Source organism: Somniosus microcephalus, chromosome 1 (genome assembly GCF_052327205.1).
Source record: "Somniosus microcephalus isolate GS21.2 chromosome 1, FLI_Smic_1.0, whole genome shotgun sequence".
In the NCBI taxonomy this organism is placed as follows: Eukaryota; Metazoa; Chordata; class Chondrichthyes; order Squaliformes; family Somniosidae; genus Somniosus; species Somniosus microcephalus.
Genome location: NC_140987.1, coordinates 408,456,646 through 408,479,298, shown reverse-complemented (window position 1 = coordinate 408,479,298; position 22,653 = coordinate 408,456,646). Strand labels below are relative to the sequence as shown.

The 22,653-nt window shown below is 44.8% G+C and overlaps 1 protein-coding gene across 1 annotated transcript in view; it reads right to left on the bottom strand.

Annotated features, from left to right (window-relative positions):
• LOC147125171 (phosphatidylinositol-binding clathrin assembly protein-like) overlaps positions 1 to 22,653 on the bottom strand; it is a 140,143-nt gene that overhangs the window by 74,844 nt on the left and 42,646 nt on the right. Inside the window, exons 2-3 of the mRNA XM_085992702.1 lie at positions 7,526 to 7,668; positions 238 to 313 (exon numbers count right to left, since the gene is read on the bottom strand). Coding sequence (XP_085848828.1) covers positions 238 to 313; positions 7,526 to 7,668 — 219 coding nt within the window. The remainder of the gene's footprint in view (positions 1 to 237; positions 314 to 7,525; positions 7,669 to 22,653) is intronic.

The window sequence follows — 22,653 nt, the reverse complement described above, 5'->3', positions numbered from 1 at the left end:
GCTCTGCAAGGTCTCGCTGAAGCTGTTGCTAAGCTACAGAGACGCTTGCAAGGTACGGCCGACTGTTTAGAAGCTGGGCAACAGGGTTTGTTGCCAGATATGGAGCTCAAAATCTCCGTATGTTTCAACATTAGCGCTGGTTTGTCCGGCAGTTTTGATGGGGCGGCAACAGCTCGGTCCCGGATAGCACAAAGTTTCCTGTACCCTCTTTGCTCTTCACTCTCAAACACAACTTACCTTGCATGGCACTTTTATCCAAAAAGTTATTCAAGTTGAACAATGTGTTTCTTGAAGCCAAATACTGGATAAAACGCTGCAAGAAAGAAAGGGGTTGTTAGCTGGAAACTGAAATTTGGCACAATGTTACTATCAATACCAAAGTTATTTGATGCAATGCACATTTTGAAAGCATACTCTATTTACTATCCAGCTTTATACCCACTTGATTGCTGGCTCTGAACACAACCCAGCAAGAGGTTGCGAAGTTCAATGCAAAATATATCATCAAGCCCGAAACTAAATTGAGCACCTGGTTAAACAAGTGCATTGATACTAACATCACACTTTAACTTATTCCTTCAACATTCTCAAGATTTGAAGCTTCACCCAATGGATCCACAGCAGTCACAAAACTCCCATCACGACAATAACACCATGGGCTGGATTTTCATTGAGGCAGCGGATAGGAGGCGGGACTACAACTTTCGGGGTTGTAGTCCCGCCTCCATCGAGTTCTAGCCAACCCATGCGATTTTGACTTGATTGACCTTGTTGAGCCTGCCCAGCGGGCTCAGCAGGCCAATTAAGGGCCACCCGGCAACAGGTGACGTCACAGATTGACATTTCATCTGTCAAGACCTTTTGACAAATGAAATATCAGCGTTTCACAGCTGTTTAAAGCTGTCAAACACTGACAATCTGTACTCCAAGTTAATTCCTTCCTCTCGGGATGATTTAGAGATCTCTCTGGAACAGAAAGCTGAATGCTGCAATTTTTGACAGGTTGCGGCCATTCTGCTTTCTGGCTGTAAAGGTAAGTAAAACTTCTTTAAACACTTTAAACACACCAAACACACTTACCTCTGCACTCATCACTCACCTGAACACCGGACATCTCAACCCCTCCAAGCCCGCCTCGCTAACTTGGCGCGGTTTGGAGCCGTCGGGAATCCCACACTTCAAGAATGAAAATAGGGATTAGGCTAAAATCTGCCGGTTAACTACCTATTAACAGGCAGTTAATTGGCACTGATCCCCTTCCCACCTCGGGGAGGCGGGTCCCAGTGCAGGTCGGGTATCCGCTTCCTTTGAAACTGGCATGGAGGCGGGATGGGTTCGGCCCCCCGATTTCGGGATTTTAACCCCCCACACGCCTCCAAGGCCCAATGAAAATCCTGCCCCATGTCTCCACCCACACCAATGGTAAAGATTGCTTTTTTTTCCTCTTCCTACAACTCCCAACTCTTCCTCTCCCCCCTCAAAAATATATATTCCCATACAGCCAACAGGTATGTTGATTCCTTTCTTCCAGGCCTCAATGGCAGCTAAACAAAGGTATCCAGGTTCAGTAGAGTGTTTAGTATGTTTGATTGGAACTTAACAATTTTAGTAATTGCCATGTTGTCAATAATCAATGCATGAGGTGCAAACACTGACTTTCAGAAGTCTACTAAATTTCCAACATATTTAAAGAAAATGTGGATGGCGAAAAACAGATTGAGAGTGTTACACACCAACATGCTTTTAACTGGATGTGAAAACTGATCCTTTAATAATCTACTGGAAAATTATGAAGCTTACAAAATAATTTGTTAGCTCACAATTACCTCCTATGGAAAGAAAAAGGAAAAATAATCAAAGCTGAGATCTTGTCCAGGTACATGGCGATTCCAGCAACAGCTACTGGACAGTAATCAAGAGTTGATACATTTTATTCCTTTACAAGCATAGGGAGGCATTCCAAAGGCTGCAACCCGTTCACTGCCCCAGGTAAGATCAGTAAACTCAGCATAGAACCTGGATTAAAGTTACAACCTTACTGGTCTGTATGTCTCAATACTACACAAGTCTACTCACTGAGCCATCAGGGAAGCATGGTGCAAATTCTTTGTTTTAAAAAATGACTTAATTTTGCCATTAAAGTTTTGAGTTGAAATGATAGAAGTTTTGATGCAGGGTTTGCAAGAGTGAAATAAAGGCCTGGAGACATTCCATACAGCAAATTTGTGTTAATCCCTATAGCTATTAAAAATGGATTCCAAAAGGGCGCGACACCGGATGCATCCATTCACTATGATGTAAACACATGCAGTTTCTGCCAGAGTTTAAGACATTCCCAAAGCCATATAAACAGCTGTCAAACTAAGAAATGCACCAGGCTAACAGCCAAGCAGTTCAAAATTACCATCAAGGAACTCTCAAGCTCAGCAATAAGGAATGGCTCTTTTAAAAAGAGAAATTAAAAAAAAGTAATCTGTCAGGTTGTTCTCAAGAATTCAGAATCCAATGTGAAGAGCAATTGTACAGGATACCAAGGTTAAAAAGACATGGTAAATTAGAATATAGTGGTTGGGAGATCCGAAGCTTGAGCTTTTAAAAATCTGAAGCAAGATAGTGATTGTACGAGATCCTTTTATATCGTTATTGAGCAGTCGTGCTGCCAGTTCCTGAAGTGTAGGTCTCACAGCTGGTCACAACCCCAAAGTAAACTCGAGGGAATCACTAAATGCAACGGAGAACTTCTGCTCTTCCTGGTAGATGGACCTAGTGAACATTAGTTTGCACTGTAGTTGCCACTGACTGCTCAAGATCACGTTTACAGAATGGCCACAGCAAACATCCCAGTGATTCCAATAAAAACGCAGCTCAAGAGTGAGATACAAGTAGAAAAATCGGAGAACCATCCCGGAACACTCGAATAACCTTGTCGGACTCGAGTGTCGGAGATGGTGGCAATACCTCCAACAATCTATGAAGATCTACCTTCTATTTATGCGGAAGATTCTGTCACTGTTCCCAGGACATAGCAAGCATGGCTCTATGGTCAGCTCAGTGATCAGATAAGGGACTCCTAATGCAATTCAGCATGCACCATAAAGAAAAACCAGAGGGAAGGTTATGGCAGCCCCCACGCGGGTCAGAGATACACCAGCAATTTTTCAAAGCTGAGACAATTCATCTTCATGTCAAAAGTGTACTTTAAAATGTACAACTAAGTTTTGTGCGTTTTATAATTGGATCACCTTGCACCAAGGGCTGGTTCAGGGATACCACCACACTAGCCAGTTTCTTTGAGCAGTAATTAGGACTCAACATGCTTCACTGTATTCTCATTGGGCCAACATTTGCGATTGGAGGCTTCCCGCGGGCGGATGCCTCTGACCTACAAAATGTCTACGAAAGTATCTGGTGGGCCCGGGAGGAATGGCGGCTTACGATCCTGGGTCTCTCCAGGTCCGCGCGGGCAGAGCCCCACATATCTCAGGGGCGCAAGCGGTTTGTAGACGCTGCTGGGATCACGTGGGTCGGCCCAACCAATAAGAGGAGAATCCCCATTCATACTTTTGACAGTTCTGTACATACAGAACTGTCAAAAGTATGAATGGGGATCACCTAAAAAATACACCAACACATTAAATAAATTTTAAAAAATTACCTATTTAAAATTAATTAAAATGCCATTTAATTAAATATTTTAAACAAATTTAATTTTAAGAAAAAAATGACATGTTTTTACAAGGCTAAAAATAAACTTACCTTTTTGAAGAGTACAGTATTTTTAATTTATAAATAAGTGATCAAATTTTATTTTTCTATTTTTTTTAAAACTCTTATGCTGGTAAAACCAGACGTAAGAATTTGACAGGCATTCAGCAGGCAGAAGTTGTACAAAAAGTGCAACTCTCCACCCGCAGAGGCACTTTTCTTGGGCATGCGGATGATCTGTCACGAGAATTCTTGACAGATTGCAAGTGCCAGGTTTCAGCGCATGCGCTTCGCATTCCTGAAACCGCCACTTGCGCGGCCCCTATGGGTGCGTACACACCTCGCACGCACTAGTGGGGGTCGGAAAATACGGCCCATTAACTTTACTTTCACAGAGATAAGAAAACAACTTGATGTGATCCAGGTTTTAAACAGAAAATACTGTTTGCAACATGTTTCTGATGGGCTTCTCTTTGTTTTATCTTGCCTCTCAAAATAACTTGCATTTCTGAAACGAAGCTGAATTTAATCTAACAAATTGTCTACATTTGTTGTGATAGAAGCTATGTAAGTCCAAACCAAGGACTGAACTATGGGTAGAATAATCTCCCTTTCAAAAACTTGAGAAAAGATAAAAGACCAAACCTTAAAAGCATAGGTAACGACAGAATTCAGGGGATCAATACACAGGATCAGGGATTGTTCCAGTTAAGGGAATGATCAGTTTAACAAAAATCAAAACATCCTGACCTAAAGTGACTCCTTTAGTACTGGACTATATCTCAAATGTAACTTATTTTTGGGGAGGAGGAAAGAGATTAAGGGAGGGAAACCACATTTATGCTGAGCCATTTCAAAAGTCAAACTGGTGACTGAATAATTAATTTCTATTGCATGGTATGTAGAGATAAAGTATGCGCCACCATCACTACAGCCCATACCAGCAGTACCACCCAATGTTTATCTTAGCACAGCCAAGGTGCTGTCTCAGCCAAATCAGATGTGGTACACAAAGCCTTTTTATACCACTGCAGCCTCTGGCCTCTAGCAAAACTGTTGGCAGAAAATCCACTAAATTTCTTGTAGTGAATACGCAACAGCACTCAATTCTTGCAGGCTGGCAGATTCCGTTCCTTTGATTAGCCTTGTACATAAGCTTTCATATCAGTAATGCTTTGAAGGTATATTCTGGACGGAGTGGTCGGTTGGTGCAGTGGTAGAATGCTGCAATCCATCTTAAGACCAAAGGCCAAAACCTAGTTATTTGAAACATAACCTCCAAGGGGATGCTGTGCATGCTGAGTTAGTAGATGGACGTCTCAACATCCTATTTTATGGGAGGAAACGAAATCGGAGGAAAAATAATTGAACAGCTGATGTATAGATGAAAAGGCATGCTGCTCAGCAGATTATGAAGCAGTGGTGAAACAGGCCAGGGTCTGTGGCAAAGGCCACTCTGACAAAGGAAGAGTACTTATAGGCAACAGATTTACACACTTCAGACATCAGAATTGTAATTTAGTTTAAAAAAAATTGCTGTAGATACTGTCAGTAAATGCCTGTCCTGTCCATTTTTATATTCAATTATTCTGATATATGGAATGCTTTCCACCAGGTCAGGTTTTTTTTTTTTTAAAGCAGCAACTGCTATCCTTACTTTGTACCTCTACTTCAGAGCACAGATATCAACATCTGTAAACTGTGTGTAAAAATGTTTAATTTTCTCACACTTGCAGGTTTGTGTGCACTAAAAACTAAACTAAAGCCAGAAAGGTTTGGAGGAGAATAAGAAAACAGAGGAAGAATAATTTTATAGCAGATAAAAACTGTTATAGGGATCTCCTGGTTGTTCAACTGGCTATGGGAGCGAGTTAAAAAATAAACAGGCCAGGAAGATACCAGGTCTTTTTTTTTTGTTTATGGGAGAAGGTGGCGGTGAGCCGCCTCTTGAACCACTGCAGTCCATGTGGCGAAGGTACTCCCATTGTGCTGTTAGGGAGGGAGTTCTACGATTCTATTTCCAAGTCAGAATGGTGTGCGACTTGGAGGGGAACATGGAGGTGATGGTGTTTCCGTGTGCCTTATGCTCTCGTCCTTCTAGATGGCAGAGGTTGAGGGTTCGGAAGGTGGTGTCGAAGAAGCCTTGGTGAATTGCTGCAGTGCATCTTGTAGATGGTACACACTGCAGCCGCGATGCACCGGTGGTAGAGGGAGTAAATGTTGAAGGTGGTGGATGGGGTGCCAATCAAGCAGTCTGCTTTGTCCTGATTGGCCTCCAACAACCACAACCATCTTTCTTTATGCTAGGTATGACTCCAGCCAATGGAGAGTTTCCCCCCCCTGATTTCCATTGACTTCAATTTTATTAGGGCTCCTTGATGCCACATTTGGTCAAATGCTGCTTTGATGTCAAGGGCAGTCACTCTTACCTCACCTCTGGAATTCAGCTCTTTTGTCCGTGTTTGGACCTAGGCTGTAATGAGGTCTGGAAGCAGAGAGGTCCTGGTGGCACCCAAACTAAGCATCGGTAAGCAGGTTATTGGTAAGTGCCGCAAGATAGCACTGTCGATGATACCTTGTAACACTTTGTTGATGATTGAGAGTAGACTGATGGGGTGGTAATTGGCCGGATTGGATTTGTCCTGCTTTTTCTGGACAGGATATACCTGGGCAGTTTTCCTCATTGTCAGGTAGAAGCCAGTGTTGTAGCTGTACTGGAACAGCTTGGCTAGAGGCACAGCTAGCTTTGGAGCACAAGCCTTCAGTACGACAGCCAGGATATTGTCAGGGCCCATAGCCTTTGCTGTATCCAGTGCGCTCAGCCATTTCTTGATACCACGTGGAGTGAATCGAATTGGCTGAAGACTGGCTTCTGTGGAGGTGGGGACCTCAGGAGGAGGCTGATATGGATCATTCACTTAGTATTTCTGGGCTGAAGATGGTTGCAAACGCTTCAGCCTTGTCTTTAGCACTCACGTGCTGGGCTCCACCATCATTGAGGATGGGGATATTCATGGCGCCTCCTCCTCTCATTAGTTGTTTAATTGTCCGCCTCTATTCATGACTGGATGTGGCAGGACTGCAGAGCTTTGATCTGATCTGTTGGTTGTGGGATCGCTTAGCTCTGTCTATAGCATGTTGCTTCCACTATTTAGCATGCATGTAGTCCTGTGTTGCAGCTTCTACAGGTTGGCACCTCATTTTTAGGTACACCTGGTGCTGTTCCAGGCATGCTCTTCTACACTCCTCATTGCCATCAAGTCAGGGGGCCAACCCTGGTTCAATGGTAGTGAGGGGGATATGCCAGACCATGAGGTTACAGATTGCGGTGGAATACAATTCTGCTGCTGCTGATGGCCCACAGCATTTGCTCACTGGTTTTTGCTGAATTAGCTAATCACAATGGGAGAAGCCACAACAATTGGCCTCAACAGCCCAGGTTAGCCCTCTATGGTCGGAAGAATAGCTTGTTGACATTCACCGACAAGATTGCTATGAAAAATGGGCACTTTGGGGGGATAGGGAAGTTGGGAGAAGAAACAGCTTCAGTGAATAAAACTACCATGCAGCTAGAATAAGGCCATTGGAATGGTGCCTCTCACCTACCTAGCCATTATCGTTAAGACAAAGCTTTAAACACAGAATGGAAGCAGAAAATTTTCCTGACCATACCATGTCTACGCAATCACGGGAATACCTTTGATTATTAAAAAAAACTTGAAGCTGCCCAATCTGGTTCCAAGTTTAGGTAATATACTTCCAAAATAGTAGTAGCCATTAGTCTCTGGGTGAGGTGTAATTCAATTGATAACACACTTACCTCATTCCCATACATCATCAAATGATGTGTTGTGATTAAAGCCTTAAACACTACAACCCAGCTGCTGTTTGTCGCCCTCTCAAACAGTGTATCTGCCATCTGTGGTATGTTCACATTCATCTCATTGGTACATTGGATTAAATCTAGAAGAAACCAACATAAAAGACCATTAAAACAGACATTTACGGTGCCTGACCTCTTCTCCAATTGGGCTTTATGCTGGTGCTGTGGCTACTTAAAATTTTTTCCACTGCATCCACATTCAACTTGGCAATTCGACTGAAGCAAATATGCAATTTCAAAATTACCTTTTGCCTACTTGTTAAACATAGCCAAGGCTTTGGTCTGGCATTATTACCACTTTAGAGCCTCAGCCAGGAGTGTTGATAAAGTGAATATTAATTACATTTTTGTTGCCGGACATCACAAAATGTCATTTTGAAGTGCTCATCCTGGACCAGGGTGGAAGCTACTTGGAACAAAGCCCAGAGACAATAGCGTGGCCTCTCACTCCTCCTCACAAGAGGCCTGCATTGACAGCAGAAAGATAACTATCTTCTTGACACCTCATTTATAGATAAAAAAAAACCTTTTCCCATAAAAGGAATTTAGCTCTCATTTGCGGCTACAAACGAATCATCAAACCTACCATTAAAACTATATAATAGGAGGGCTTTAGTCCTATCTCCCATTTGAACTATAATATATGAACAGGGAGCTTTTGCAAATAAGGAATGGTATTCCTGGCATTCCCCAATGTTCAGATCTCGATTCCAATTCCTTATGGACAGAAGTAAGGTTCAAGTGCAAATGGAACTACAATTGAAATTCAGTTTCCTTCTCCTCACACTCCAGATTAACGAACAATCCAAATTCTGTTGAAAAACTGTCCCTATCCACAATCATCCATTTAAATTGTGTTAAAAGAAAAATGGGTTTTCCCCGGCAAGTAGCAGTTTCTTGGGAGTAGCACTAATTCCAACCAACAGTTCAATAAGTAATTCCACACAATACTGCTTCAACGGATGTATTCAAAGGAACTCAGGCGAGATTGTATTGTTGGGAAATTAAACACTTTCCATTTCAGGCATGCAATGTCACCATCAAACATCATGGTCAGGTATAGCACAGCTAGATGTAGAGTAAAATTTCCTGTACTTTGCCCAACAATGTACCTCAGTCCCAGCCTCAGGAGAATATTCTCAACTATACCAATTTCCCCATTCCCCACAACAACCATATTTAGACCTGACTGACACTGCCAAAATTAGTGGTGAATTAGGGACAGTTTTGTGCTGCAGAACCAGCCCACTTGGAACTGGAGACCTTCCAAACTCATTTCAGATAGGAGACTTACATCTCTTCAGCATAGCTGGTTTCAACCCAGATCCCAGAGCTGAAATGCTAGTGTCTAGCTCGCTGCAGTTCCCAGTACCTCATTTTTAATGAATACAAGTGCAACCTGAATAAAAATATATATTTGCAAATAAGTCAATCCTTTCCGCAAAGGGTTAAACTAGACAAACAACGACATATGGACTTATTGCAATATTGCAAAGATCTTGGTGCATAATGCCACGACTTGATTAATTAAGGGGGGGGGGGGGTGGGGGAGGAAAAGAAAAATTAATGAAACACATTTTTTCAAGCGGTCCAACAATGCAGGATGTTGGCTCATGCTTTCAGTTTTATACAATGCAAATTCCATGTGCAGTTTTAATAAAAACCAAGTTCACTTTTAGAGCTATGGGCTGCAAAAAAACAGTTGAAGTGCAAATAGGTCATAGAATAGGATACATTAATCATATTTAGAGTTAACACTTATAGCATCAGAAATGACGCTCTACAAGACTTGGTATAAATAAAACCCACAATGAAGTGAACTAGCCGAGTTGTCCAATTTTTCCTTTGATTCAGCTATTCCTCTATTATATACAGTAACCAGATTATTAGACAGCGTTGGATTGTATAAATGCAGTTTTCTACCCTGTTTGCTTAGCATGTAAAAGATATAAATATTTATTATGAAATACAATTCAAGTCCAAGCAGGTGGCATGGTAACTCATCAGTACAAAAGGATAACACCCAAGGTGAAGCTTTATAGGAACGATGCAATCTCGATTACATCATGTACCCATAATACGTGAAAAAGAAGCAGCAGCTGAGAAGCAAACATTCGCAATTGAAAAGGAATGATTTCATTATTCAAAGTTTAGTTCTGTTTTAATACAATTGCTATGACCATCTGTATCTGTGTGGCTTCTGGCTCACATTTTTATTCTCTTCCCATTAATTCTACAGGAACTTGCACCCCTGATGTGTCTGGTCTAGTTAACATTATTACCATGTATAACTTTCAACTGGGGCTCAGAGGTATATAATGTATATATAAATGAATGCGCCCTTTCACAAGTTTAACTTTACTAATTGCAAAAAGATTATGATATAATCTTCTACAGAAAAGACATGGGGCGATTTTCCTACTGGAGGCAGGTTTCAAACCCGCCTCCACTGATGGGAAATTGCGATTTTCCCCTGATTGGCCACGTGATTCCAGAGGTGTGGGTTGCCCTTGGTCAATTGGTGTTTTGGGACTGAAACTCGTCTCTGCTGACATCACTATTCCAGCCTGATTTTATGGTTTCTTGCTGCCTTGGATTATTCCACTGGATTTCTGCCTATGCTGCACCACCGGCAACATATCCTGAGAAACCACTATGTCCAATTCCAAGGCAAGGGCCTCCCCGAGGTTCTCGGATGAGGCGCTGCAAATGTTGGTTGAGGGGGTGACAGCTAGCAGGGAGGTGCTCTTCCACTCATCTGGGAGGAAGAGGCCTCTCAAAGAAACCAAGGCTGTGTGGGTCCAGCTGGCAAGGGATATAACCTCCAGATCAGTGTACAGATTGGGTGGATGTTTGTGTATTGATGAAATGCCATCCCTGTTGGAAAGCATTAAAATGATTTGATCCCAAAATGTTGTCGTTACGGCATCTGTTCTTTCGCCTTAGGCAGCTCCACATTGAGGGCTCCACGACACTTGTGTCGTCAGGTTGGTGGCCAGAGTGAAAGGAGGCCAGAGAGTCATGTCCATTATCTATGATGTCTTAAGATGGAGCCAAGGACATGTAACAACTTGGGCAACCTATGCAAATCTGGCCAGGATAAGTTCATCCCTTGCATCACAGGCAGCCACGTGCTCACGTGCTGCTAGTCGATACACCGGCGCTCTGACCACCTCCTCCTCCTCCTCCTCCGAGGTCCACGGTGAAAGAAAATTAATGGTTCCCATGCTGCTTGCAGATGCCTCCGTTGGGGAAGCGCTCATTGCAAGCGGGGGGAGGGTCTTCCAAGGAGGTCCCACCGTTGATAGATTCAAGCTGCAGCACCTCCTATTCGGAAGGCCTGCTAAAAGTGCTCAAAGACCTTTTAAAGCTAAGTTCTGCCACTTCCAACTAATCCCTTATGAAATCTCTGATTTAATGGGGAGCTGCAGCTGTGAGGAGACCACCCACCTGTCAACCTGCCAGGTTTAGCTGGCGCAGTTTAGGAGGGTCGTGGAACGTGCTGAAATGGTCGAAAAATAACGAGGGCCTCTCAAAATAGGCATAGAGAGGCCCTTAACGAGCATTTAAGCCTCTTAACAAGCTCTCTGGCCAGCAGGTTTCCCGCCCTGCAAAACCGGCACTGGCACAATCCCGTGGAGGCAGGTTCCGAACCCGCACTCATTTTTCCCGGCTTTCCTGCCTCCTCGGGCCTCAGAAAACACCCCCATGGTGACCAAATCACTGCTAGCAGACAAACATAAGCATAATGGGACAGAAAGTGTGCTGGAATGGTCATCATTGTCCAAACAGCTGAGCCACCAGCTGTTTTCTGACCACCCTGGCCATTGCCACTGTGCCTTCCACCATCGTCACTGGGTCAAAATCCTGGAACTCCCTCCCCAACGGCACTACGGGAGCACCTTCACTACAAGGACTGCAGCGGTTCAAGGCGGCGGCTCACCACCACCTTAAGAGCAATTAGGGATGGGCAATAAATGTTGGCCTTGCAGAGATGCTCACGTCTCAGGAACGAATAAAAAAAAGAGGCCACCATCCACGGGCGTAGGGAGATCTGCTTAAGGATCCTTCAGTTCCACGGGCATCTCGTCTGCCAAGTTAAGGGTCAGCCCTTCCTGCAGGACAAAAATTGTGCAGTGTGTAGCAGACCTCTAACAGTCTTTGGCACTTTATTAGGGGCTTAGTGTAGACCACCACCCCTCACCCTGACCTGCCTAGGCACCAGAAACTTGGCCCAATTGTCTTCTCCAACTCTTGCCAAGTCGACCCAAGTGCACGGTTATACTTTTCCTATGCTGCGTTGTAGGTGATGCGGAAGGGCATCATCAGCCACGGCTTCAGTGGGTAAGCCTTGTCCCTTAGAATCCAACCACCTCCTTGTCCCTCCATGCTGAATAAGTCAGGGACGTTGGAGCGGCGAACAAGTTTTCATGAGCGCTTCCCCGATGCTCTGCGTGAACATGGATTACCCTCAGTTGGGCATTATAGACAATTAGGACATGGAGGGAATGGTAACCTTTCTTATTGTAGAAGGTGACAGGTTCCTCATGTGGAGACTTCAGTGGCACGCGGGTCCCATCAAAGGCCATCTGCGTTCTGGGGAAGCCAGCAATCCTGTGGAAATTGATTGACCTGTCTCTTTGCCACACAGGGGACATGTACTATTTGATGAAGCAGATGCCTTGCCGAGTAGGGCAGCCGGGACCTGTTCAATGCAGGTTCTCTCAGCTCCTTGTCTGATGTTAGAGGTCTCCAATGCCTGACTAGAAGGAACCTCACCTGTACAAATTGAGGAGCCGTCATCACCTTCATAGCTACTGATATGGTCGGGAGCGGGGGGGGGGGTCGGAAATTGGAAGAGTAAACATTAGCACAAAAAGACTAAAGAGGAGAATATGCTCCCTTCAAGACCTTCACAGATTTAGAGTATCTAACAAAAAATTCACCCCGGAAGTCAGTGATTCACTCAACATCAACAGGGAATTAATAATTGTTTTTTCCCACCCCCAGACTGACTTAGCAATGTTGCCTGCACATCCGAAAACAGGAAGCTCAGCAATTGTGCAGTTACTTCCTTCACCCGCCCAAAGCCAGGTCTTTGCAGTGAACTGATGAACGTGAAAAGCATTGTACTGTACAAAACTGCTTACTGTGACGTAAACATGCTCTGTAGGCTGCTCGATTCTTCATGCATTTTGAAGGCCGTGAAACATTTCCTGACATCAGCCCTTAAATTACATTATACCTTTGTCTCCTTTTTCTACTACTGCAATTTAATTTAAGTTATAATCCAGGGTCCCTTTTTCCTTTCCCTTAATAATGTTACGCACCTCTCGGACACCTCTCTCTTAGGCTAAAAAGCCCAAGTTTCTCCAGTCTTTCCTCATAACAGTTTTTGTTTGCACTGCCTTCGGCACTTCAAGATCTCCCCTGCTCCTTGGCGATCAGAACTGGATGCAGTATTCAAAGTGCGGTCTAACCAGAGCACTATAAAAGTTCAAACCTGGACCAGTGGAATCTTTATCATCTAACAAAAACGCAATGTTAATGTTTGCAGCATTTTAGGTGGACTGGATCATTCTTGGATGTTTAGTAGGTTAAAACCAGTGGTTTTCAAGTTTTTCTGTGTGGGGGGAACCCCTACAAATGTTAATCATAAGAACATAAGAAATAGGAGCTGGAGTAGGCCATTTGGCCCTTCGAGCCTGTTCCGCCATTCAACATGATCATGGTTGATCTTCTACCTCAACTCCACCTTCCCACACTATCCCCATATCCCTTAATTTCCTTAGTTCCCAAAACTATATTGACCTCTGTCTTGAATATACACAACGACTGAACTGTATGCTAATAAATAAAATAAAAAACTGAAATCTGCTACATCGATCCTTTTGTGGACCCCCTCACGTCTGGGAATCCCAGTTTAAAAATGTGTTAGCTAAGAACTAATGGGCTCATGACACTATTCAAAGAAGAGCAGGGAGTTCACCCTGGTGTCCGAGCCAGCTTTCCTCCTTCAACCAATGCCACCAAAAACAGACTACCTAGTCAGTCATTCATTTCATTCAGCACAAGATGTCTACTGACTACCTGTTTCTAATGCAGTTGTGCTGCAGTGCACATATAGCGGTGCTGGGAGGGTGCAATTACAGGAAACTCTCATTTAAACGGCATCTAATTATCCAGAATTCTGTAATAACCGGCTAAATTCTGGAGTAGGTTTTGAGGCTTCCGCACACTGTATATTTGTGGCCGTGTAACCGGGGTTCTCGTATCTTTTGCCTGCGGAACCGGGGCCCCGGCGCCAGCACCTGCGGAACCGGGGCCCCGGCGCCAGCACCTGCGGAACCGGGGCCCCGGCGCCAGCACCTGCGGAACCGGGGCCCCGGCGCCAGCACCTGCGGAACCGGGGCCCCGGCGCCAGCACCTGCGGAACCGGGGCCCCGGCGCCAGCACCTGCGGAACCGGGGCCCCGGCGCCAGCACCTGCGGAACCGGGGCCCCGGCGCCAGCACCTGCGGAACCGGGGCCCCGGCGCCAGCACCTGCGGAACCGGGGCCCCGGCGCCAGCACCTGCGGAACCGGGGCCCCGGCGCCAGCACCTGCGGAACCGGGGCCCCGGCGCCAGCACCTGCGGAACCGGGGCCCCGGCGCCAGCACCTGCGGAACCGGGGCCCCGGCGCCAGCACCTGCGGAACCGGGGCCCCGGCGCCAGCACCTGCGGAACCGGGGCCCCGGCGCCAGCACCTGCGGAACCGGGGCCCCGGCGCCAGCACCTGCGGAACCGGGGCCCCGGCGCCAGCACCTGCGGAACCGGGGCCCCGGCGCCAGCACCTGCGGAACCGGGGCCCCGGCGCCAGCACCTGCGGAACCGGGGCCCCGGCGCCAGCACCTGCGGAACCGGGGCCCCGGCGCCAGCACCTGCGGAACCGGGGCCCCGGCGCCAGCACCTGCGGAACCGGGGCCCCGGCGCCAGCACCTGCGGAACCGGGGCCCCGGCGCCAGCACCTGCGGAACCGGGGCCCCGGCGCCAGCACCTGCGGAACCAGGGCTCTCGTACCATGGGCCATTGTGACTCCATGTCCCTTCTTCGTTATCCGGAATTTTTAATCAACCGGCACCATCCCGGTCCCGTCAGTGCCGGATACCAAAGAGTTTCCTGTATTCTGCTGCTGTGCAGGGGGAAGGGTTGTCTGTAACCAGCTTTGTGCTTGTGTTTGAGCATAAGCCTGTATGACTTCTCTTTTCTTGTCTTCTTAGGCAGTCCCTCGGAACCGAGGATGACTTGCTTCCACATTAAAAATGAGTTCTCAGGCTACTGACGAGTCCAATGCGGGACCTACAGTCTCTGTCACAGGTGGGGCAGACGGTGGTTGAAGGGGCAGGTGGGTGGGGTGCTTGGGTTGACGTGCGCTCCTTGGGCTGCCTGCGCTTGGCTTCTGCTTGCTCCCGGCGAAGAGACCAGAGGTGCTTGGCGCCTTCCCGGATGCTTCTCCTCCACTTTGTGCGGTCTTGGGCCAGGGATTCCCAGGTGTCAGTGGGGATGTTGAACTTTTACACTGTATGACTAAAGTGTACTCCAGTGCCAACAAACTTTCTACTGATCTAAATAGAGTGGACAAGACAAACGACTGCCTATCATTTTGTTGAAAGTAGCTTTGTGCTGGTTGGTGCAAAGCAAAATTGATGCAAGACTACCCCCTTGTCAATACGTTTGCTTATAAATGGTTAATGTCATAAATCGCAACTTCTACAAGAAGTACTACTGAACGGCCAGCTGAGGGCGTCGCCCGAGGAGTATAAATACTCAGGCGTGGGCCCACCTTGGCCAGAGACAGTCTGGAAACAGGAAGCTAGTGACTACTAACTAGACCTCCATGTTTTGTTACAAGTCGATTAAAGCCTTGCTTTATGTACAACCAAGTGCGTAGTGAGTCTTTATTACGTCAGTTACTATTGACAGCAGGTCAAGGGTGTATAACCTGTATTTCTTGCACTGACGCATTGAGAACCTGTGTGGCATTAGTGCCAGAAGTGCAGTATAAAAGCAAGAAACTGCCATGGTGGAGTTGTTTGACTGGGTTTAGATTGAAGGTGAGAATCAGAACATGATAAAATGAGCGAGACATATTCTCAGTGTCCAGAAATTCAACATAGTATTAGTGGGAGTTAAGCAAAAATGTACTATACTTGATTGAGCACTTCTGTATGTTTCAAGATCTGTCTGATGCGATTTTCTTTTGGTTGCTGTTGATAACATCGCTTACTTCATCTTTTTCCCTTTCATGACTTTCCAGTGTTTTGACTATTCAGCTTCAATCTTGGTTATCAGATCACTTCTGAACTGACTTGTTTTAAAACAGGGTGATGCAGTGATGGAACACGGTCTTCCACCTCGGAGATCGGAATTAGAATCCAGCAAATAGCTAATATTTTGCCCCTTAGTAATAACCTACATGGGACAGCATACAAAAGAACACAAGAACATAAGAATTTAGGGGCAGGAGAAAAGATTCACAACCTTCTGAGTGAAGAAATAATTCCTCATCTCAGTCTTAAATGGCTGACCCCTTCCCTTATCCTGAGACAATGCCCCCTAGTTCGACACTCCAGCCAGGGGAAACAGCTTCTCTGCATCTACCCTGTCAATCTCCCTCAGAATACCAAATAAGGACAAATGCCATCAGCAATAGAACATTACTTGCATTGGTGTAGTCAGTAGAATGTGTGTAATTGCAATTTATGTGCCAGTACTTAAAAGATTCTTTTGCAGCTTATACTACTCAAAGCAGTTTTCCATCTAGAAGGCTCAAGTGAGTATTATGATACAATATTCGCCACCAATCAGTAACAACACCCAAGAAGTTCAACACCATCCAGGACAGATCAGTGCCCCTAGACTCAATATCTAGCCACTATGTCTGTAGCATTTATAATCTGCAGGATACACGGCAGCCTCAACCAAAGCTATTTCAACAGCACCTCCCTCCTGTGACCTTTACCACCAAAGACTAGAGCAGCAATGTTGTGGGAACACCATCACCTCCAAGTTCCCCGCTCAAGTCACACACTTCCATGACTTGGAGACAGATCACCATTCTTTCCTCACTGCATCTTGCAATTGCCTAATACTGTAATATATGGAGAATGCTCATCACCATCACGTTTAGAGGGTTAAATTAGGAGGGCAGGCTGCATAAACCTGCCTCGAGTATAGAAAATTGAGGGGTGATCTGATCAACGTCGTTAAATTAAAAGGATTTGATAGGGTAGATAGAGAAACTATTTCCTCTGATGGGGGAAACCAAGAACAAGGGGACACAATCTTAAAATTAGAGCTTGGCTATTCAGGAGCAAAAATCAGGGAGCACTTTTTTTTTACACAAAGTATAGTAGAAATCTGGAACTCACTTTCCCAAAAGGCTGTGGATACAAGGACAACTGGAGCTTTCAAGACAGAGATAGGTAGATTTGTGACTGTTAAGGGCATCAAGAGATATGGCAAACAGGCAGGTAAACGGTGTTACGGTGCAGATCAGCCATGATGTAATTGCATGGTAGAGCAGTATCGAGGGGCTGAATGTTTCGAGAAGGGCTGCAGTGATTCAGGACAACTAGGGGTGGACAGTAAGTGCAGCCTTGCCAGTGCCACCCACATACTGAGAACAAAGTAGAAGAAACAATACAACTGTTTCAACACACATTCGAGAGGTTTTGTTTTCTACTTTATATTTGAAGTATTGCAAGAATTGTAACCATGCATGCTAGAAAGTGCTATTGCGGAACTCATCTCTATATACAAAAACATAGCAATGCATTGCACAAAGCATTTTACCAAAACACTACCACTTGAATATCAGCCTTTTTTGTCAGGGTGCTCTCTTCCCCCTCCCAAAAAATAGACAGCACATGGGATTGGAATTGTATTCTTGGAAGTTACAGTAAAAGACAGACTTGCATTTATATAGCGCCTTTCACAACGTCCCAAAGTGCTTTACAGCCAATGAAGTACTTCTGAAGTGTAGTTATTGTTGTAATGCAGGAAACACTGCAGCCAATTTACACACAGCAAGCTACCACAAACAGCACTGTGATAATGATCAGATAATCGGTTTTTAGTGATGTTGATTGAGGGTAATGAAAACTGGATAAAGAGAGACACCAACGGCACCCAGTTTGGACTCAATGCTTGGAACGGTTTTCAGGATAGTGTGTTCACCACATCATCCTCCTCTAACAACTCTCCTCCGTTGTCCAGCTAAGTTGGACTGTCCTTACTTATCCAGCTGTAGCCAGAGACTCTCCTGTAATGGCTTCTCTTCTCACCCCCGCATCTTTACTTCTGAAGTTCCCCAAGGATCTATCCTTGTCCCCTCCTTTTTCTCATCTACATGCTGCCCCTCAGCGACAACCTCCAAAGACAGGACACCAGGTTCCACATGTACGCTGATGCAACCCAGCTCTACCACACCACCACCACCTCTCTGAACCCCTCCACTGCCTGTGTTGTCAGACTGCTTTCCGGCATCCAGTCCTGGATGAGCCATAATTTCATCAAATTAAACATCGGGAAGACCAAAACCATTGTTTTAGGTCCCCACCACCATCTCCACTTCCTTGCCACTGATTCCTGCCCCCTCCCTGGCTACTATCTCAGGCTGAACCACACTGTTCGCAACCTTGGCTTTCTATTTGATCCGGAGCAGAGCTTCCGACCCCATATCCTCTCCATCACGAATACAGCCTACTTCCACCTCCGTAACAGTGCCCACCTCTGTCCCTGCCTTATCTTATTTGCTGCTGAAACCTTTGTTACCTGGAGACTCAACTATTCCAATGTTCAAATCCCTCCATGGCCTCGTTGCTCCCTATCAATGTAACCTCCGCTAGCCCTACAACCCACCACCAAGAACCCAGTGACCCTGCAACTCTGGACATCTTGTGCATCTCCAAGTTGTTGTGTCACTGAACTGCAGAAAGAATTGTATTAATTCTGGATTCTCTATTTGGCACAGACTAGTTATCTCCCTTAATATGTGCAAGGGCAAGAAACTAGGTCAATACATATGCAGTGCTTGCACTCAAGACTGGCAGACCAGAAAGCACAAATACATTTTTCAACTTTAGCACCTAGCCAACACTGTAACTACTGCAACATTCTGTTTGTCAATTGAATTTCTAGTTCAGACACATCGATTACTTTAAGCATGATTAAACCAGGTAGCCAGTCTCTGATAATCGACAGGTTAAGCAGTTAAAAGGAGCAAGGATTACCCAAGTCTCAGCATCTGAGAATTCACTTAAACCATTTGAGTTAGCAGATCACATGTTCGGTGCCATTACCAAAATTTTGAAGGCAAATCATATTTTTAGGTGAATGTAAATGCTATATGGGCATACCTCTGTTAATGAACACAAAGGTTTTGTAGTCTGAGTGAGAATACACAAATACAGGAAACTCTCGATTTACCGGCACCTAAATAACCGGAAATCTCTGTTAACCGGCAAAATTCAGTAGGTGGTTCAGGTAAGTTTTACTTCATATTAGTGGCCGTTCCTGCATCTGTGGCTGTGTAACCGGGGTTCCTGCACCTGTTGCTATGCAACAGGGATGCCTGGATCTGTGGCCGTGTACGGGGCTCTCGTACCTTTTACTATACCTCTCTGTATTCCGGACTTTGATAAACCGGCACCACGCCGGTCCCGGATAAAAAAAGTTTCCTGTAAATACATTTTTGTGGGGGAACTAGAAAACAGAAGGAAATGGGTGGACCCTTCCTTTAATATTAAATAAAAATATCTGCACCTTGTAGGAAAGGGTTCATAAAATCAAGGTATTTCTGGCGCGTTCCTGACCAACTCTGAGGTTTGATTTATGGAATGCTGAGTAACCAGACAATGTCAATAAACACAACCACGAGAAGACGACATCAATTACTCAGGTCGCTAAAGCATCTGATACACCTGCCACAAACAACCCAAAGAACCATTTAAAATCAGTGAGGTTCTTCAGCAGTTTTCAAGCTCATTAGAATCCTCTTTCTTGTAGACTGAAACAAAGACTGCATTCTGAAATACCCATTGGTCAGCCTCAAGGTAGTCAGATCCCAGGCTAGCTAGTGGTTCCTGATACTGTTCGCCAAGCTCATTGCAATTACTCCTATCCTCATCACCCACCTAGAGCAGCTTTTAGGAATTTGGCATGAATACTGTTCACACCTACTATCGTGCCATTAATTAGAAGATGGAGTACAAAATCCACTTCCCCCCATCAAACTGGTTCAGTAAGTAAGGCCTTCTATACGTACAGCACACTCGAGGGGGCTTTTCCAATTTTCATGCAGCCAGTTGTGTCAGATATAATCAGTCTACTGTTCTCGCCAGACACTGAAAATGCCCTCATGGGTGTGTTGGAAAGCACAGGATTACAACCAGAAGAACTCGCATTTACATAGCGCCTTTAACATAGAAAATGCTCCAAAGTGATATTTGGAAAATAAATGGACACCAAACCAAAGGAGGATAGATTAGCTTGGTCAAAGAGGTGGGTTTTAAGAAGGGTGTTAAAGGAGAGGGAGGTACCAGGCCTTCGTAAGGCCACCAACCTCAACAGCAGGATTTGGTTATCAGACTCTCCGCTCTGCTTTTTGCTGGAAATGAATGGACAGCTTAAAAGCTTTGGAGGTGACCTCCCAGGTACAGGTACCTTGAAGTGTATTTTGACTGACAATTCTGTACTGAAAAACTGCACAAGTATGGCATGCTTTTGCTGCTCACCAGTCCACTTCTCACTGTACTATTATACACCCTGAAGTTTAACTAAGGCCTCTCTGGGAGTTCAGTCTCAGAAAACTTCCAATCATGCAGGCCTAGACCAAATGAAGGTGGCTACTTCCAAGATTTACTAGAATTTAGAAAGATATTATTTCAAAACAGAAACTGCAATTTTAGTAAAGTATATTTCCAACCCGATTTTCCTGTATTTGCGGTGCCCAGATGACCCAATAGCCCCAGGAACACGAAAACCTTCCCCAGTACAGTAGCAGGAATCATAGGTATATGTTTGACTTTTATACTTTATAATTACTACAGATTATTTTACAATGTCCCTTGCTTCTCCTCCTCATTGACAGGAACATACGGAGCCTTTTGTTCCACAGCCTGCTACATTCTGCAGTGCACCCCCTACACCCTCCTTCCAGTGCACTGGCTGAAATGTGCTGGCAGCACAAAGCCAGGAAAGTATTATTGGACTTTGAAGGTGAATAGTAATTTGGGGGCAAGGGTGTATGAACATCAAAAGAACATAAAGCATTAACTTTTGATACGGTAACTTGACAGGAACAGTTGCATATACAAAGATTTCTTTATACAATGCACGTTTCTTAAAGGAGCCACATATGTATTGACTATTCTAAGAACATACTCTGCTCGCTCCCACAATCACTCTTTTCACCTCTCAGGAATAATATTCCCTATGTCCAGGCCCAGTTTTAGATGTTTGAAGCCCGATCCCCTTGCATTCTTATAAAACCTGATCAGCAATTGAACACATTGCTCCCATCCCCTATAGTACACCACTATTACACAAAAGATTTACACAGCCACATGATCTTGAATCTTCATCGGTCTTTACTATAGAGGATACAAGTAACATCCCAGAAATAGCTGTAAATCAGGAAATGGAAGGGAGGGAGGAACTCAAGAAAATTATAATCACCAGGGAAGTGGTACTGAGCAAATTGTTGGAGCTGTGGGATGACAAGTCCTGATGGACTTCATCTTAGGGTCTTAAAAGAAGTGGCTAGAGAGATAGTTGATGCATTGGTTTTAATTTTCCAAAATTCCCGAGATTCGGGGAAGGTTCCATTAGATTGGAAAATAGCGAATGTAACTCCTTTATTCAAAAAGGGAGACAGAAAGCAGGAAACTACAGGCCAGTTAGCTTAACATCTGTCATAGGGAAGATGTTAGAAGCTATTATTAAAGACGTTATAGTAGGGCATTTAGAAAAGTTCAAAGTAATCAGGCAGAGTCAACATGGTTTTGTGCAAGGGAAATCATGTTTAACCAATTCTTTGAGGAAGTAACATGTGCTGTGGATAAAGGGGAACTGGTGGATGTACTGTACTTAGATTTCCAGAAGGCATCAAAGGTTTTTGTGGAAAATAAAAGCTCATGGTGTAGGGGGTAACATATTGGCATGGATAAAAGATTGGTTAGCTAACAGGAAACAGAGAGTAGGCATAAATGGGTCATTTTCTGATTGGCAAGATGTAACGAGTGGTGTGCCACAGGGATCAGTGCTGGGGCCTCAACTTTTTACAATTTATAAAAATGACTTGGATGAAGGGACTGAAGGTATGGTTGCTAAATTTGCTAATGACACAAAGATAGGTAGGAAAGTAAATTGTGAAGAGGACATAAGGAGGCTACAAAGGGATATAGATAAGTTAAGTGAGTGGGCAAAGATCTGGCAAATGGAGTATAATGTGGGAAAATGTGAAGTTGTCCATTTTGGCAGAAAGAATAAAAAAAGCATATTGTCCAAATGGTGAGAGATTGCCGAGCTCAGATGCAGAGGGATCTGGGTGTGCTAGTGCATGAATCGCAAAAGGTTACTATGCAGGTACAGCAAGTAATTAGGAAAGCTAATAGAATGTTATCATTTATTGCGAGGGGAATTGAATGCAAAAGTAGGGAGGTTATGCTTCAGTTATACAGGGCACTGGTGAGATCACATCTGGAGTACTGTGTACAGTATTGGTCTCCTTATTTAAGGAAGGATGTAAATGCGCTGGAAGCAGTTCAGAGAAGGTTTACTAGACTAATACCTGGAATGGGCAGGTTGTCTTATGAGGAAAGGTTGGACAGGCTAGGCTTGTATCCGCTGGAGTTTAGAGGTGACTTGATTGAAACATACAAGATCCTGAGGGGTCTGGACAGGGTGGATGTGGAGAGGATGTTTCCTCTTGTGGGAGAATCTAGAACTAGGGGTCACTGTTTAAAAATAAGGAGTCGCCCATTTAAGACAGAGATGAGGAGAAATCTTTTCTCAGAGGGTCG